An 18,714-nucleotide genomic window follows, 5' to 3' on the forward strand; every position below is an offset into this window, starting at 1 on the left:
TTACAATACTGTGGGGGCACCTGGGTGGCTGAGTCAATTAAGCATCTGACTCTTGATTTCAGGTCAGGTTATGATCTCAGGGTCCTGGGATCAAGCCCCGCAGTGGGCTCCATGCTCAGCGGGGAGTCTGTTTCTCTCTCCACCCCTCCACCTTCTCACACTCTCTCTCTAATAAATAAATACATCTTTTTTGAAAACCTGCAATACTGTGGGAGAAGTAACTATTTCAGTTTTATTTTTTTTTTAAGATTTTATTTATTTATTTGACAGGGAGAGAGAGCACAAGCAGGGGCAATGGGAGAGGCAAAAGCAGGCTCCCCGATGAACAGGGAACTGGATGCAGGGGCCCAATCCGACCCTGGAAAAATGACCCAAGCCAAAGGCAGATGCCTAACTGACTGAGCCACCCAGGCACCCCAACTCTTTCAGTTTTAATACAGTTTTATACAACTTTCATTAAAATATGCTATGCTAAAAATAGAACTATCTCTTCATTTCTGAGACTACTTTCAATTCCAAGTAACCAAATAATTTTACCACTTCCTATGATAATTCCTATAGATTTGTCTTTCATTACCCCATGTTTAGGCATACATGTTTTTAAAAATATTTTAAAATATTTTTTAAACTTACCCTGAAACATGTAACATCAGCAGCATGTAGAAGACAAAGAAGAGATTATGAGTATACCAGAAGATGTCATAGTTGGAAACTCTGAAAAAACAAATAACTTCATTTCAATGCTACTTTACACCCCATCATTTCGGACACATGTCAAAATTGAAGACAGTTAAAATAGGAGTTATCTCAGATTTATCTATTAGTATCAAAGTATTAGCATACCATGCAGAGAAAACTGACAAAATTATAAGTAATACTTTATCATTTTGAAGGTTTTTGTATTTCAAATAAAGATACATGGAAGGAATTAAAATAAAATGTTTATTTTAAAGTTATGATGATGTAAGATTGAGGAGTAGGTAATAGGCTGCTAATATGAACTTTTATTATCCTTTTGATCAATATTCTCAATTTCCAAGTGATATCTAAAACAAATAATGCTCCTATCCCAATATATATTGTGAGAGGAGTCCAAAGGAAAGTCAAATTGAGAGAAATTAAAGAAATGCTCATTAAAGTTTTCTATTGTTTTCCTGAACAGCATATATGTTAAATATAACACCTTGGTGTTATTGCCCTGGGGGAGAACCAAGGGTCTGAAAAGGAAGGGGTATGATAAGCACAACCCATGAAATTTTTGAGAAAAGTAAACAGACTAACAGTTACTTCATTTCATATGTCTGGATGAATATTCATACTAGTATCTTGGAAGTGGATGGCAGAAATTGGTAAAAGCTTCTTAGAGGATTCTGTTACAACCCCTAGAAACTTTTAGAACCCCTGATTTAAACAGTATTCAATTGATTGGCATTTACTTCATCCAGAGCTTTTGATAATCATAAATGAGATCATTAACATGCTTGTAACATATGCCTTTTTGCACATACCTGTTTCTTTTTGAACCTAAATTCCTAGAAGTGGAATTACCATGTCAAAGGACACACATTTTGTTTTTTATACACATTGCGCATTGCTCTCTGAAAACATTTATCAATTACAAACCCCACTGTAGAGTAGGAGAGCCTGTTTCTCAAACCCAGACTCCACTTTATACATTTTCGTTATTTTGTATTAAGTGGAATTGGGTATTATTTCCTTTGTGTGTTACTTGCTTTTAATTCTTCTGTGATTTATTTCTTCATGATAATTATCCATTTCTACAGGGTATTTTTCTTAATTGTTGCATGTAAACTATTTAAATTTTAAGTATGTACTAGTTTCATATAATTATGATAATTTATTACTGGGCGAATTTCTTCTAAATTTTTAGTGGCATAATTTTTTTTTTTACAGTTACCTCTAACTTATCTAGAATTTCATTCACATAAGCTTTATTTTCCTCATAACTTTGTAACATATACATTTATATGTTATATATATATATATATATATATATAAATATATAATCAAAGTCCCTTCCAGGGCTTTCTATCAATTCTGTCATTAGGTTCAATTCCTTAGCCATCTTTGCAATTAAGTTCTATTCTGTTTTAAGTCACTGAAGCTTAATCATGTTAATGTTTAGTAAGCCACAGTGCCCCTTTTACTCCTCTTTGGAACATGTACTTGGATGTTCTCTCAGATGAACTTTAGAATTGTTTTGCTAAGTTCAAAAACAAAATAATCTATCTTGGATTTTGACAGGAATTACAACAACCTATAAAATGATTGAGGAAGAACTCCATCTTTATGGAGTTATGGAATAAAGACTGCTTTTATTCAAATCTCTACTTATTTCTCTCAGCGAAGGTCTGTGTTTTTCTATATGGCTTTCAATAGTTTCTTATTAAGTCTATCCCTAGATATTCTATGTTTGTGTTGCAGTTGTGAGTGGTACCTTTTTATTTTACTCAATTTCCAAATTGATAATAGCTGTTACCTAAAAGCCATTTTTAATATTTGTTTTATGTTCATTTACCTAATCTGACTCTTTAATTTGGTATAATACTATTTTTTTTCCCCATAGTTCTCTTGGATTTTCTGGCTGGACAATTACATATACCTTTCTGGAAATAATGTTGTTGTTGCATTTTTCTAATCATTATATTTCTAATAATTATAAATGTTTCATTTCTTATCATATATAAATAATAGTAGAATTAAAAATATCACTTTGGTTTTTTCATAATTTTCCTAGGACTGTATCTTATGTTTTTTTGGTAAGTATGATCTCAGTTCTGGCTTTTATATTTTTTAATTCTATAGATGAAATTAATTCCTCGTTCATTCTACTTATTTTAATTCAGAACTAGAGCTCAGATTTAATCGCTACCATTTAAAGATCTATTGAGATGAAAATATGTTTGTATTCCTGTCACCTGCTATTAAATTATATTACTTATTTTAATAGCTTGACCACTAATGAACCATTGGTGAATTACTAGACTATATTCAATTACTCAAACTGTGGAGCCATTTATTCACTTCATTTCTCTAATGCTTTATTTCCTCACTGGTAAAGAGAAAAGGTAGAAGAAGATTATCTCCATGATCCATGGAATCCATGGGGATTCCATGATTCACCCAAGGGCACATGGGTGGCTCAGTCATTTAAAGTATCCAACTCTTGATTTCAACTTAGGTCAGGATCTTAGAGTTGTGAGATCAAGCCCCACATCGGGCTCCACATCAGTGGGGAATCTGTTTGAGGATTCTCTCTCTCTCTCTCCCTCAACCCCTCTCTCTCCTCCATCTCTATTGCTCTAAAATAAATAAATCTTTAGGGAAAAAAAAGAGAATTCCATTATTACCCCAATAAAGCTGGGAGAAAAGTAGAGTTGGTTTTACAATATCTTTTAAAGAAATGAAAAATGGGGCACCTGGCTGCATAGTCAGTTAAGCGGCTGACTCTTGATTTTAGCACAGGTCATTATCTCAGGGTTCTGCAATCGAGCCCCAAGTTGGGCTCCACACTCAGCATGGAGTCTGCTTGGGATTCTCTCTCTCCCTCTCCCTCTGCCCCTCCCTCCACTGACAGAGGGGTGCATTCTCTCTCTCTAAAATAAATAAATAAATCTTTTTTAAAAAAAGAAAGAAATGAAAAACTAAAGATTAATAAACATTCACTGAGTTCTTATGAGCAGAAATGTAATGGCTCAGTTGAAAATAGAAGCTGATCTTTTTATTCCATTTTACAAAACTCTCTCTTAATTAAGGATTTTTTTCCTAGATTTAGAACACTCATGTATCTTCAATCTTGCAAATAAATATGTCATATGCCCTAATTTTCCTTCGATAATACCTAAAACTGAAAAATGAATTTTTTTTAATGAATGCTTTACCTAACTAAAAGAAAATTTCTCCCCACAAAATTGGCACTCTCATGCACTGATGTTAGAGATTTGATTTGCCTTCCTGTAAGGTGATTTTTAATTCTTATGAAAGGTGTGCTTATTGTTTGACCCAGCCATTGTACATCTAGATTTTTTCCTTGAGACATAACTGAAAATGTATGCAAAGACATATGGATAGGGGTGTTTGTTTCAGAATTGAAATACTATAAGAAATGGAATCAACCTACAATATCCAACAATAGGTGGATGGGGAAAGTAATGTATATATGAGGATATGCAGTTCCATCAATGCAGAAAAATGTTCCTAATGGGTTTAAATAACAAGCAGATTTAAAATGGTATATATAATATGATCCTATATTGGTAAAATAGATATATGAAGAGAGAGATCAGTAGTGTGAAAGGAAGAAAAAGAGAGTGGTGTTGGTGGAAGTAAGAAATGGGAAATGAGTGAGCAAGGGCAAGGAGGATTAAGCCCATAATCCTTAACACCAGAAAGTTTATAGTGCTAATCTCTGAGTGGTGAGTTTACTTGGAACATTTTATTGTATGTGGATGTGTATACAGATGTGTTCAGAAGTTCAAGGATAGACTCATTTTAATACTCTGCTGGGTAGGGGCACCTGGGTGGCCCAGTCAGTTAAGGATCAGACTCTTGAATTTGGCTCAGGTCATAATCTCAGAGTCATGGGATTGAGCCCATGTGCAGAGTCTGCTTGAGATTCTCTCTCTTCCTCTCCCTCTGCTCCCCCCTCACCCAGCTTGCTCACATGCGTGCTCTCTCTCTGTCTCTCTAAAATAAATATCTAAAATCTTTTTAAAAAATACTTTATTGGGCAATTATTTTCAATGGACGTTTATGTGTGTGCATGTGTGTGTGTTTCCATTAAATTTCACATCTCAACAAGTAGAATGATTGGGGATTTTTGAATATTATATATTATCTCTTCTTTTTGCTTTCTTAACCAAAAAGCTTGACCAGAAACATAAGATGCTATAAAATATTACGAAATACAGAACATGTCCATCAGAAAGAACATTTGAAAGTGCTCATGAAAATGTATACCTGCAGTTGCTCAAAATCTCATAAAGAGAAGAATAAATATGCATGCAGATATTTCCAGTTATTTTAGCAGATGTCAACTAACCATGTTTCCAAAGCTTCATTTAGAATACTACATTAAATTCCCACAAAACAAACTCAGACCAGGAAATGGGTTATAAAATAATTGTGATATATTCCTTTGCATATATGTTGAATTCAAGGTCATGTCTCATAGACATACACTCTTCTTCAGATTAATGACCCTGAAGAACTCAAATTTCCTTAGTCATCAAAAAGTCTCCATGTGTTTCCTTACCAACACAGAATATTTGACTAAAACAATAAAAATTTTCAAAAACAGGAAATTTTATATAGAAATGTCTCTATTTCTCTCTTAGTTATCCAAAATAGTCCATTGACCAGAATATTGATTGCATTGGCTAAGCATTCCAGTTAATCAAGACTCTTCCTGTATATGAAAGTGAGGATAATCTGAGGAAAATCTAAACACTCTGGCCAGTAAATACTGAAATAATGACTCTGACACTCACCGTATGGCATATGTAGAAGCTGTAATCATCAGGAAGAGCACCAACACCATGCCGACCCCTGTCAGGCCAGGAACTATAAAAAATGTATGTAAGTACATTTTAATTTAAACCATACAGAAAAAAAGGTACAAAAATTATTACCTTAAAATCCAAAGTACTATGCTGCTCTGTGGGAGGCCCAATTCAAATCACCTCTCTCTTTGTATGTTCCCTCTCTAAAAAAGCCTTTTTAAAATTAGCGCAGTTTCAAGGTACTTAAGGCAAAGTAGTTTTTCTACCTTTAACAGAAGAGTCCGCCTTAGTACTTTCAACTAACCCACTCAGAATGGTGAATGTGTACATACTTCTATAGGGACATGCTCTACCAAATGTACATACTATATCAAATGTCAGTAATGAAGACAACAGAAAGAAATTAAACATATGTTTGTTGGGGAGGTAGGAAAGGGGCAGCAGAAGGAAAGACTTCCAAAGGCATGAGGAAATTTTAAAGACAAAGACGAACATAATATAATAAAAAATATTATTAGAAAAAAAAGAAAAATTTAAAAAATAAAATAAAGACTGAGTGTTAAGATACGTTCATTATATTGATAGTGATGATGGTTTCATGGATATATGCACGAGTCAAAACTTATGAGAGTATGCATTAAATAGATGTAATTTATTAGCTCTTAAGTATACGTTAATAAAATTGTTTTAAAGGAGGAAAAAATATACAACAGGGCTGGGTTGACATGGAACACTCTTTACTGTTTTGGTTTTCTCCACCTCAGTACTAAAACTCCCTTCCTCTCTCAGCCCCCCTTTGATGGAACTAGTAGCTGCTTCAGTTTCAATACAAATAATTTCTTTTTGCTTTTACTATCTAGAATAATTTTAATGAAAAAGTAAACAAAACCTAAAGCTTTCTAAAACCCACAACTTCAAGTGTAGAACAAAAAAATAGATTTCAAGAAAAAAAATTATAGTGTTGATGTTTTTTAAGAACACTTGCAGGCATATTTCCTTAGTACGGAAAATACACTGCAGTCAGTGCTTCTGATGTGATATAATAACCACTTTTTAACAAAGAAAAAACTGTGCAAACGTGTTGGTTTTCAAACTTAATACTGACATGATAGATGGCTAAAAATACAATGTTAGCCCAGATAGCATATCCAAAATGAATGGCTGATATGCTATATCAAAAAGAACTAAAATCACGATAGTCTCATTTCTTATTATCTTATTCCTACTAAATAAAATATCCTGTCTATAAGTTACCATTATTTACTCTTACAATCATACAAGCAACAGTTAAGTCCCAAATGCCCCAGCTGAGAGATTCCATCTTAAATCTACATGGAAAGCGACTGAAACAATTGTATCTCCAAAAGCACAGACGTCCCCCAACTTCTCTCCTTGCCAAAGAACCACCTAGGAAACGGAAGGGCCATCATGAACTATAAGCCACTAAGAGAAGCAGACAAGCTGGGAACAACAGAAGAGCAACACAGGTATGCATCATTAGAATCCCAACAGTTTAGAAACACTGGAAAATAACATTAGAAATCTCAGTAGAGTGGAAACAAGTTTCTACTTGTAAAGAGCCACATGAGAAATTAAGGAGCTCATCTTTGTATACTTATACTTGGATACTCTTTCCTCCTCAGTCTTTCCAATGTACAGATTTGGAAGCTTAACAAGACTTCCCTTTCCTGATGTGCATAATCCAAATCATCTCTTCTTTACACTTCTTTCCCAGGGCACTCCCTTCTCCTCTTTCCCATTGCCCCAGGCAAGTACTAACTTCCTAAGAGAAGAGAAGAAGACAACTGTACTAGTTCACACTAAAGGACTAATAGTACAGAAAAATGCTATTTGCAAATAACAACATGCCTGTAAAATGACCCAGCCTTTCCATTCCCAAGTATTTCCCCGAAAGAAACACAAACATGTATCTACATAAAGATTTGTTCAAAAATATTCAGAGCCACTTTATTTTTAACAGATAAGGCCTGTAGACAACTCAAATTTCCATCAACAAATGAATGGATAGACAATTGTGATAATATCTGTACCTGGAAAATTAATCAGCAGTTTTAAAAAAGTGAACTATACGCAACGACATACATGAATCACAAAAAAGCCAGACACTCTCCCCTCAAAAAATCCCAAGAGGAATCACTCTGTGATTCCTTTTATATAGTATTCTAGAATATCCAAACTACTCTCCAGTGATAGAAAGCAGATCAGTTGCTAAGAGGAGTAAAGGGCACGATTAATTATAAAGGCACAAAAATCTTTTTAGAATGACAGATATATTTGTCACCTTGATTTTGGTCTTGATTTCACAAGTGTATACATATGTCAAAACCAATCGAATAACATAATTTACATATGTATAATTTAGTGTACTTCAATTACAACTCAATACATTTGAAGAAGAAAAAAGAGGAGGTCTTTCTCTATGGCCTCAAGTATTAAAAAAAAAAAAAACTTATTTGACCAAATGAATAAGTAAATGATAGAATCCCAGATGGCTCCATGATGTGAAATGTGTGGCTGGAGAGGCCTTTCTGATAATTATCTTGGGGTTTCATTAAATTCTACTGTGTCTGCATACAGGTTTCCCATGTGGTTCTAAATATGCCAAGACTAATTATGGAATGTCTACAAATCACTTAATCAGGACACCTGAAAAAATGGAGTATGTTTAGTGTAGAGGCATAATTTCCAAAGTATATTATTTGAACATTAATTCCTTGAAGTATTAATTTCTATTACTCAAAAGCGTAATAACTATTCCTTGAAGAGTCACAGGACACATTAGTATATTAATGTCTCTGGGAAGTACTAGTTCCAAGAAGCCAGTTTAAATTTGAACAAATCTTTCCTCAAACATTTAACTAGAGAACTCCTTTTAAGAGCAGAACATGGAAAATATATTGGAAAGATTTGGGGGGATGGGTAGTAAAATAGTTGACATCAGTTATTTGAAGATGAAGTAGACAGCTTGGCTGATGGGATGCACATTCTGGGATTAATGGTTCTGTTACTGTCCCTTAGGACAAACCCCAATCTCACTGGATCTCATCTGTAAACAGGAGAATCAACTCAATGCTTTTTAACATTCTTTCAGATTTATGAAGTTATCTTTTCTATCTAAAGGATTCGTGTTTCCTTTCTAGCTCGAGAAGTATAAAAAGACCAGAGTTTGTAATTTATAAAGTTATAGACCAGATCAATGAAGAAAAAGTTACTTATAATTAACAATGAAAAGAAAAAATTAGGGGTGCCTGGATGGCTCAGTAGATTAAGTGTCCAACTCTTGATTTTGACTCAAGTCATGGTCTCAGGGTCGTGAGATCAAGCCCCGCAACAGGCTCCATGCTCAGAGGGGAGTCTGCTTCTCTCCCTCTCTCTCTATTCCTCCCTCTGCTCACACACACTCTCTCTCTCTCAAATAAATAAATAAAATCTTTAAAAGAATTATTACAATTACAACGGTCAAAAAAAAAAAGGAGGGCGAGTTCCTTAAGAAGCTATGATTTTCTGTGGCTAGAATTAAACAAACAGGGGCTGGCTAACTGATTATCTGGATGCTGTAAAGGAGATCTATGTATCTAGTAGAAGAGTTAAACAACTGGCTCTTATCTTCAGTAAATATTCTCTGGGCATCTGTAGTATACTGTTAAGTGAGAACAAAAAATGAAACCTGCTTTAAAAGAAATCTCAGTCCAGTGTGGAAGACAGGATAAGCAGACAAATGCAATGCAGGCCATTAAGTGCTAAAAGAGAGCTAAGCTTGAGTATTTCCCAGGTACATCAAAGGGCACCCTAACCTAGCTTTCAAGGACAGCTCAGCTAAGACCTAACATATTAGCCTCTGTTACTACATACATTCCAGGAGTCAGAAAGCACAGGTTGGAAATGACTGAGCTAGTCAAAGCTTACTGGGCAAAGTTACTTGCCAAAGTGAAGAACACTGTCTCTGAATCCTTCAAGTTATGAAGCAAAACCTATACTTGTTTCCTTAGGGAAAGACATGCTTGTATGTTTTTTCTTATTACTTTTTATCTGTTTATTAAATTTGTTAATTAGTTGCCTTTAAAATGAATGATTGTACTGTACTGCCAATTCTAGATGAAACTGAGAGATCATTTTCATCCATATCCAGATGTGGTCAGAAATATACCACCTTGTACTCATTATCCTGTTGTTTCTAACATAACTGGAAACACAATCCTATTCGTTTATGAGGGTTTTTCTAATTGAAATTGGATACTGTGCATTTTATTCTCATCATACAAGGTACTACCAAATTTGGAAATAATGTAGCAAACATTTTAAAATGTATGTTTGAATAATCCAATCTTTTAAACTTGTTTTACTTTATAAATTCTTTTTTTTATTTTATAAGTTCTTAATTGAACTGCTTTTAACATTTCTTATTGAGTGACCTAACTACTATATTTTATGTCACTTGAACTACCACAGGCTTTAGTTTCTACAAAATAATCTTAATTTCTCAGTTGTAGATTACGTTGAAAAATATTAAATGACTGAGAAAGAGAGAAGACTCTATGTAACATTAAACAAACTAAAATCCAAGAAATATATTAACTAATAAAAAATGGTCTTTATCACTAGAACAGCTAAGAACATGCATGCATTCCTCCAACAGAAACAGGATTTTGGGGGAGCCTGGGTGGCTCAGTCCATTGGGCATCTGCCTTAGGCTCATGTCATGGTCTCTGGGTCCTGGGATCAAGTCCCACATCGGGCTCCCTGCTCAGCGGGGAGTCTGCTTCTCCCTCTCCCTCTGCCCCTTTTCCTGCTCATGCTCTCTCTGTCTCAAATAAATGAATAAAATCTTTAAAAAAAAAAAAAAAGAAACAGGATTTTTCCTAGGCATTGTACCTAACAATGTTCAAAGATAGCTATGAAACAGTTTTAGTCATAGATATATTAGTAATACAAAGCTAGATTAAGTCTATTTGTAGAAAGTGGTCTCTTATTCCTTGCCATCCTTTGATTCTGCTTTGTTCTCTCACCTACTACTCAGTAGGGTCAATCAGATGCCCTCGAAGCTCTAGACTCATACTTTGGGGTTCCAGGCTGGGTTTCAAGCTGGGAAGTGAATGATTCCTTCTGGCCAGCATACAACTCCCTTCATGAAGTGATGTAGACTGGGGCACTAAAATGATGCTGACATGCTGATTTGGGGTGATTCCAGTTGTTTGTACTGAAAGAAACTCCACAAAAAAATATGTACATGGGGCCCTGCATGCCCTAGGCGGAGCCCTGCCTCACACCTGAGAAACTCACCTTGTGGCGGAAATGATTATATGTGTAAGGAAAGAAATTATCATACAACATAGCACTTTACTATGTATCTTTAGGAATCCAGGCCAACAAAAGAGATCAGCTCTGCCTACTGGAATCAGGGAGGAATTTGTGCATGATGGGCCATGGTCAGCTGAGACTGAAAGGATGAGCAGAAGTGGACAAGGTTAAAAAGAGAGAGAGAAAGAATCAGGTAAGAGAGTAGACAGAAGTTAGGTGTTGCAAGAAGGGAATTACAAGAGTATGACGAGATGCCCGGGAAGGGTGAAACAGAAGCTCCTGAGGTACAGCGGAAGGTTAATGAAACATACTGTTGGGTCACACCACAGAGACTCTCTAGAATGGAGCCAGGAAATCTGTGTTTTTAAGTATCATGTCTAGTTAGTCCAACACCACTCATGAGAACTTCTGGGAAACAACATAGGATGGAGGGGTTTCATGCCATATGGACAGATCACCTGCTTCTATACAAGTATTCATTATACTTAGCTTCTTAATGTAATATCTTGGTCATGGAAGAAATCTTTTTCTGTGTTTGAAAACTAAACTTTTTCAAACATTTTACATGTCCCAGTGGTTCACCTATACTTGGTACTGTAGAAAGTAATATTAAAACAAAGTTCTTGATTCTTTCTGTAAAATGAATTCATACGAACCAAAACATACATTGATTCATACACAAGGTTTGGTTTTTCTGTTTTTTCTCCTTCCTATTTCTCATCCAGTTCTTTTGGCTTAAATAAAAAACATGTTTTCAATGAGCAAAGTTGTAAGCAAAACTAAAATTGTGTTCCTAAAGAGAAAACTGTAAAATACTTTGTAAGTAGCAAACATCATGCATACATAAACAGGGAAAAAAAATATTTTATAAATCTAAATATACAGTTGTGAAAGGGAAGGGGAAAACACCAGAATTATTGCTATTTTTATCATAAAACTGGTTGAAAAGAAAAACAATACATTCGACAGAGCCATGCCTCAGTCTATATGCAATCCTGATCCTTAATAGGGTGTTTATGATAGACAAGCCTTAATGACAGACCATCTCAATGACCTAATTGTCCTTATCCCTGAAATAATGCGCTAAAAATCTCCCAAATGCAGTTTTCTATTTCATCCTTATAAATGTAGGGTTGAAAAAGAGAAGAATTTTAGTAAGAATTATACTAACATCAGGACAAAATTTTGAGATGTTTACATGTGCTTTAACAAATGAATAGTCTAGACTGAGATTTCATGGACAATATGCTTGAGAAGGAAAACTAAATTACAGATGAAAAAGGAGACACGTTTCAAGAAAAATAACCGATTTTAATGACTGTTCATTCCTCCTCTTTTTATATAGGTTTTAAGATCACCAAATATCCTACTAAATTACTGAGTTATAAGAACTACAGCGATAATCATGGTGCTTGGTGTGTCTTTCCAACACTTGAGGGTAGAAGACTATTTCATGTGTATTATCGCCAATATTACTCGCCACAGCCAGGGGCACATGAGCAGGTCCTCAATAACCATATGGCACCACTGTTGTCACTGGAGAAACATATGGAAGGCAAATGCATTTACTTACTGGTACTCTTCATTCATTCTAACACGTGTCCCTGTTTTCATTGCAACTTATGTTTGGTAACATTTGTTCTGATCACAAATTTTCCACATTATATTTTACCATACATTTAATTGCTGTGTAGTTTGATGATGTTTATTCTCAAAGATTTTCCTGACTCTTCAGAAAGAGCAATGGAATACCAACTTACCAGTTGTGAAGAGAAGTTTTCTAGGATCCTGAGAAAAAGAGAAAAAAAATTTGACTGAACAAATCATTGATAATGTAAAATTCTACAAGGAATCTGCTAGGTATATGATCCATGAAGTATTTAAGATAGTATTCTCCCAGTGGAAATGAGAAATTCCATCGAGTTGCATAAGTTTTCATGCAACACAGGTTCTGGAACCAGGATATTTGGGCTGGAATCCTGCCTCTGTCACTCATAGCAAGTTTCAGAATTTCCCTAATTCAGTTTCTCAGCTGAAAAACCAAAAATATCTACCCAAGGGGCACCTGGGTGGCTCAGTTGGTTAAGTGTCTCCCTTCAGCTCAGGTCATGATCTCAGGGTCCTGGGATTGAGCCCCACATCCAGTCCAGTGTCGGGTACCACGCTCAGCGGGGAGTCTGCTTCTCCCTCTGTCCTTCCCCCTACTCATGCATACACACTCTCTCTCTCTTTCAAATAATTCTTTAAAAATCTAACACAGAGAAGACTGTCCTTCTGAGGAAAAAAAGCACTTGGTAAAGAGTCAGAAAATGTAGACTTTCATCTCAGTGGCTAATTCAAGCTAGTAGCAGTGGCCTAAAGCCCACTCTTTGACCATTTGAGACTCAATATCTTTGACTATAATTTGGAAACATTAATATATACTTTGTCCACCATAATCGCCAAACTGCATCTACAAGATGTCAAGACAGTGAGAATCAAAAGTAATAAAATATGTACAGAGGGTTATCGTTGTAAAGTCAATGCAAAGAATACTAATTGAATACTTAACAATGTTTCAAATACCATGCAAAGTAGTAATAATACTCAAATAAAGAGGGTAGGTTCCTATTACTCAGAATCGTAAAAAGTAATATTGTTAGTATAATCTGTCCTTTGAACTACATCTTTCATGGTGAAATGGACCTTAGGCAACTCCTTTTCTATCTTCTGGAAAACTGAGGTCAATCCCCGGGAGATTTGGGGATTTGTTTTTCATCCTAATAGTGCTTAATATTGCACAACTTCAGAAATTTTTTCCTAGGCCTCCATTGACTCTGGAGTCAGGCCACCCTATATCCAAAGTGGGAAGCCATTCATATGAAATAATTTCAGAAGTCTTGAATAAGGGCCACTTGCGCAGCAATAGCTCCTCATCCCTTTGGGGCCAGACTTCTACCTCTGCCATTAGGAATGCAGCTCAATGGTAACCTAAAGGAACCTAATATATAAACAACTAGTGAAAATACAAGACCAGCTGAACAAAGTGGTAATACCAGAAATATGAACAAAGAGCTGTGGGAACTCAGAAGACAGAACAATTACTATTGGCAGGGAATAGCAATGGAATGTGAGAGTAAGAGACAGTTTTTCAGATGACAGGATGAGGCAGATTCGGCTAGGCCGTCAAGAACGTGCCACCCAGGAGCTGGAGGGTGAGTCACTAGAAATATGGAGAAGACACAGAGCACAAAGCAAAGGACAATACGGTACGTGGCACAAATCAGTCTTTCTCAAAGACAACTCAGGTTAGGCTATATCTGTTTATGCATGCAGTGTGTGTGTGTGTGTGTGTGTGTGTGTTTTCATCCTCCCCTAGCACACTGTCTAACGCCTACTAGGGGCTCTAAAATATTTATTAAAATAAAGGAGAGAGAGAGAAAATAAGAAAGAAGGAAGGAAGGAAACAAAGAAAGGGGAAATACATATTAAAACCATGAGTTACCATTTTTCATCCATCAGATTGGCAAAAATTAAAGAGAAACAAAAACAACTGAGGGGCAGGTATAAGCATTTTGACAAACTTGGTAGAAGTGTGTCAACTAGTGAAGCCTTTGTAGAAGGCAACTTGACAATGTCCAGCAAAACTAAAAATGTACATACCTTTGAAACCGAATTCTACTTCTAGGAATCTGCCTAGTGGAAGCGTATTAAAAAAATTAATTTATTGGAGTGTGGTTCATAACAGAAACACAAAAACAACCAAAACATCTGTGAATAAGGAAAAAGCTAAAAATAAACTATCGCACATTAATATGAAGAGAATAATAGGTCTCTATCTTCTGATACAGAAAGCTACAGTCCATGTAATTATGGAAACAAGAAAATTGCTGAGGAACAGGTTTCATAAAATGCCCCTCAAAATATAAGAGGATAGAAAGTTATTAACCGTGGCTACTTTTGGAGAAGTTTTCACTTTTAAACTTCATTTGCTTGAGTGTTTTAAAATATTTTATTTGGAGCACATAACCTTCATAAAATGAAAAAAATAACTAAAAACCTAAAATGACTAAAAATATTGAAATATTTTATAATATTTCAAGTATACAACATTACAATGAGAGAACCATTATAGTTCTTAGAGACCTAAGATGACAGAAACCAAAGAGAGAAGCAAAAGATAAAGAGGAAAGTACATGGCAGATGTAGGAAACAAGGAAGCCCACGTGCTGTGGGCTGAGGGGAATAGAGGAATGGGGGGAGACAGCGGGAGACAGAAACGGTGGTGTCTCCGGTTCTGGGTTGTAGAATCATTACATACGAAGAGCTTCCGGGGACATGCGAAGGACCTGGCTTTGACAGTGGCTCTTAATTCTGGGTGCTCACCCCAATTAGCTGGTGAACTTCCAAAAAATATCAATGCCTGACCCCAACCCAGACCAGTTAAATCATATTGGCATTTTTTTTTTTTTTAAGAATATTAGTGTCTCGTCAAAGAAGTTCTCAAAGGCTGCTTGCTATTTTGGTTTCGTGATTTGTTTCTGTGTTCATTGTTAGTTTTCCCTTTGTTTTGTCCTGGGAAGGAGATCAAGCACAGAATCACAGCAGTATTAATTTCAATAATTCCAGTCATATGGAGTTGGGGAAGATGGAGAACAATCTTACAAAGTCACTACAGACTTAGCAGAACAGGGCTGGGTGATCCAATTCGATACCCAGCAGTTGGATTTTTGATGAAGTCTCGGCGTGAAGGAAAGACAGACTGAGGACAGGATGAAGTCCTGATTGTAAGACAGCTAACCAGGGCTGTATGTGTGTTCATCAGGCCCTCGCCCGGCACCCTGCACATATAATTTCATTTCATGGGTGGCTTCCTGTGGAGAAAAGCAGCCCTTAGTCAGACACTGCCTGCTACAGAACTCAGCTCAAGGTCTCCTATTTCAAGGATTAAAACAAAACCAGAGTAACCACTAAAATTCAGTAAGATTTTTTAAGTCAAATAAAGAGATGATCCAGGATCCTCAAATAGTCGAACTGCTTTTCTGCCCTTTTTCCCCCAAGTGCAGCATCTGACTTATTAAAAAAACCTATGCCCTGTGAAGACACTGTGGATAGTCTCCACTGGCTGGGAGCCAGACAACGCTGCTGGCAGGCAGAAGGCCGGCCTGAGTGGCAGCCATCTGAACTCCGCAGAATGTAGAAAGTAGACACTCTCGAACTCCCATTTTCAGCAGTAGAGACTGTGAAATAGTAATTACCTATTTTTTCTATTGAAAAGGAACAAAACTCAACTTGACAACTGCATCTTAACAGCACTCAAAAGGAGCAGTAAGGTACAAATTTTCTGTGAAAATCACAGACCTTCATTAGTCAGCTCACACCAAAGAAAGGACGAGAAGATGGAGACCACCCACCTCATCTCGGTATCTCGCTGCGTTCAGTTCAGTGAAGTCCTCACTGTAATTCACCGAGAAGTTGAGGGCATTCACCAGATGGGCAGCCACATGCACACCTGTGGAATCACATGAGGCGCAAATCAGTGGGATTTTCATGTACGCTTTCCTCTCCCTAAGTAAACACAGGGTCAAACTTTGACAGCTACCTGAGCAATAAAATATTAAACTGAAAAGGGAAATTTTAAAGACAGAAAAAATCTTGATTATAGACCATTGAGTATTAGAAATCATGTAAAGAAACTGAATTTTCAATGGCTAAAATAAATAACCCTAGCAAGTCAGGGTTAGGAAACAACGCATGTCAGTGTATATAATATGGCCTGGATATTTGAGTTTTTCTACATTTTCCTCCTCTCCTCTAGCTCCAAATCTGTTGTTGGTCTTGTATGCTTCACTACTGCTCAACCTAAAATATAGGCCCACTGAAAGACTTTTAGCCAGTTAAAATTTCTCACAATCCATAAATTCAGAAGGAAGTTCCTAAATTTCTTAAACCTCACAGTAAAAGTGTTGGTAATCACTTCATTGGGATTAAAAACTCAGGAAAATAATAATTACCATTTAATAATCTACCTACACTGGCACAGTAAACAGAGCGCAACCAACTGAGAGCTCACACAGAAAATGGAGGTGTTAGGAAATTATTAGAGAGTTAAACACAAATTAATTTTGGCATGACCAGGGAAAAGGAAAATTACTCTGAGGAGGCTGGCCAAGGAAGGAGCAAACGAACTTGTGCATTGGATGAGAACACCTCCTCCCTTCCCAATCTCTTCTTGTAGGTGAGATAAGTTTCAAATTAACAGTATATTACAATGTACTAGAAAGGACAACAGACAATTCATTGGAAATCTGGTTTTCTTGGCCACACTGCTTGCCTACCAACACCTCAGGTTAGTTCTCTCTAAAATGACAATAATATGGCCCTGTTTATTTGACTTAATCATCTGTTTATTTGACTTAATGAGATAAGTGACCTGAAACTGGTTAGTGAACCATTACAGTCTATACCGATACAAGGCATGTAGTTATTCAACAGAAAACGTGTGTAGAAACTGGAAAACTTCACGGTTCTCTCCAACTTAGCACATGAGATGTTGATACGCCAAGAGTTCTGAAGGACTCACAAAGACAAATAGAAGCAAGAGAAGGACGAGAATGCTAACCAACTTCAAAGTTAGTTAAAGGATTGATAAGCTCCTGCCAGAATCAAATTAGAGGAAGGAAAAAGGTCTCATAAAAAGTGGACAGGAAGTTAGAAGGGGGTTAACTAACAAGCAAGGACAAAGTTCTAAGGAAATATTTAAGAGGCTGTCCAGGTGAGCCTCCGCTATGGCACAAGCATAAAACATTATTTAAGCAAAACTGTGTGCGTTCTCTAGCTTTATCACATCTGAAATGTGCAAATTTTTAAAAATTCCTTCATTTTAAATTAAAGGTTTATATGTTAACTACATGCTTTATGGCTCTTTCTTTTTGAATTCTCCTGAAAAAAAGCCCTAGGTACTAGTTGTCTTAGATACACCCTTAAGGGGTACATTCACCTCTTTAAAGGACCTTTCAGGTCAAAAGAAATCAGGGCTTCTAATTTTGGGCAGCAGGGAGAAAGCCAGGCCAGACATTTTAAATAGATTTTAATTTAATTCTCACAATAAACCAATGAAGTGAGTAGAAATATCCCTATTTCACAGAGAAGAAAACGAAGGTTAGAAAAGGACACCCAGCTAAGGTCAGACAACTAGTGGGTGGCAGAACGCAAACCGTCTGGAATGTGTGTTCATTCATGGCAAGACTCTACACGATCTCAGTCTCTTGGTTGTTCTCCAATTGAACAAGAATATTTGGACACAACTACAGTTTAGAACAAATCAAGTTACAAATGTGTCCACATCCCTGACCCTCCTGATTTCCTGACCTTTCACTCCCTCTGTTCTAACCCAGCCCTGATCCTGGCCACACCCTTGGTCCTCATCTCATCCTGGACTCTTACTCCGTCCCCAGCCTCTTGAGCAGTATGGAGTCCTAATCCCCATCTCTCACCTCCAGAGGTGGGACCCACCAATAAGATGTCCAGGGATTAAACAGTGCAGATGCCTGTTTTGACAGCACTTGGCGACTTTTTTAAAAGCTGAGAGCTTAATGACCTCTTGATAGTAGCTGCACCAAAACATGTCTGATTCAAAATAGCCATATATACATAACCAGATCAAATGTCCCTGGTGTCAAAACAGCTCTGTCCTATCAAATAGTGACCGGCGGGAAATGTCAGGTGCTATGCCACTGACATAATTAACCCCAAGATTGTAAATTATAATAACTAATTCCAACCTAAAAATTTCCCATGGGCGATCTCATTTTTAGTCTTCAAAACTGGGTCAGGTGCTACTGTCAATCTATTTTATGATTAAAACAACAACAAATCAAAGACCAGAGAGCTA

The 18,714-nt window shown here is 36.4% G+C and overlaps 1 protein-coding gene across 9 annotated transcripts in view; it reads right to left on the reverse strand.

The window, feature by feature from the left end:
• LOC113269421 (NADPH oxidase 4) overlaps positions 1-18,714 on the reverse strand; it is a 173,201-nt gene that overhangs the window by 129,492 nt on the left and 24,995 nt on the right. For all 9 annotated transcript variants that reach the window (XR_007188989.2, XM_057314595.1, XM_057314594.1 and 6 more), the window contains 4 exons: positions 16,235-16,332; positions 12,602-12,629; positions 5,511-5,583; positions 634-714 (listed from right to left, as the gene is read on the reverse strand). Coding sequence is in view for 8 of the 9 variants with exons in the window: in XM_057314595.1 (XP_057170578.1) it covers positions 634-714; positions 5,511-5,583; positions 12,602-12,629; positions 16,235-16,332 (280 nt within the window). In the remaining variant the exon portion in view is untranslated. The remainder of the gene's footprint in view (positions 1-633; positions 715-5,510; positions 5,584-12,601; positions 12,630-16,234; positions 16,333-18,714) is intronic.

Source organism: Ursus arctos, unplaced genomic scaffold (assembly GCF_023065955.2).
Source record: "Ursus arctos isolate Adak ecotype North America unplaced genomic scaffold, UrsArc2.0 scaffold_19, whole genome shotgun sequence".
NCBI lineage: Eukaryota > Metazoa > Chordata > Mammalia > Carnivora > Ursidae > Ursus > Ursus arctos.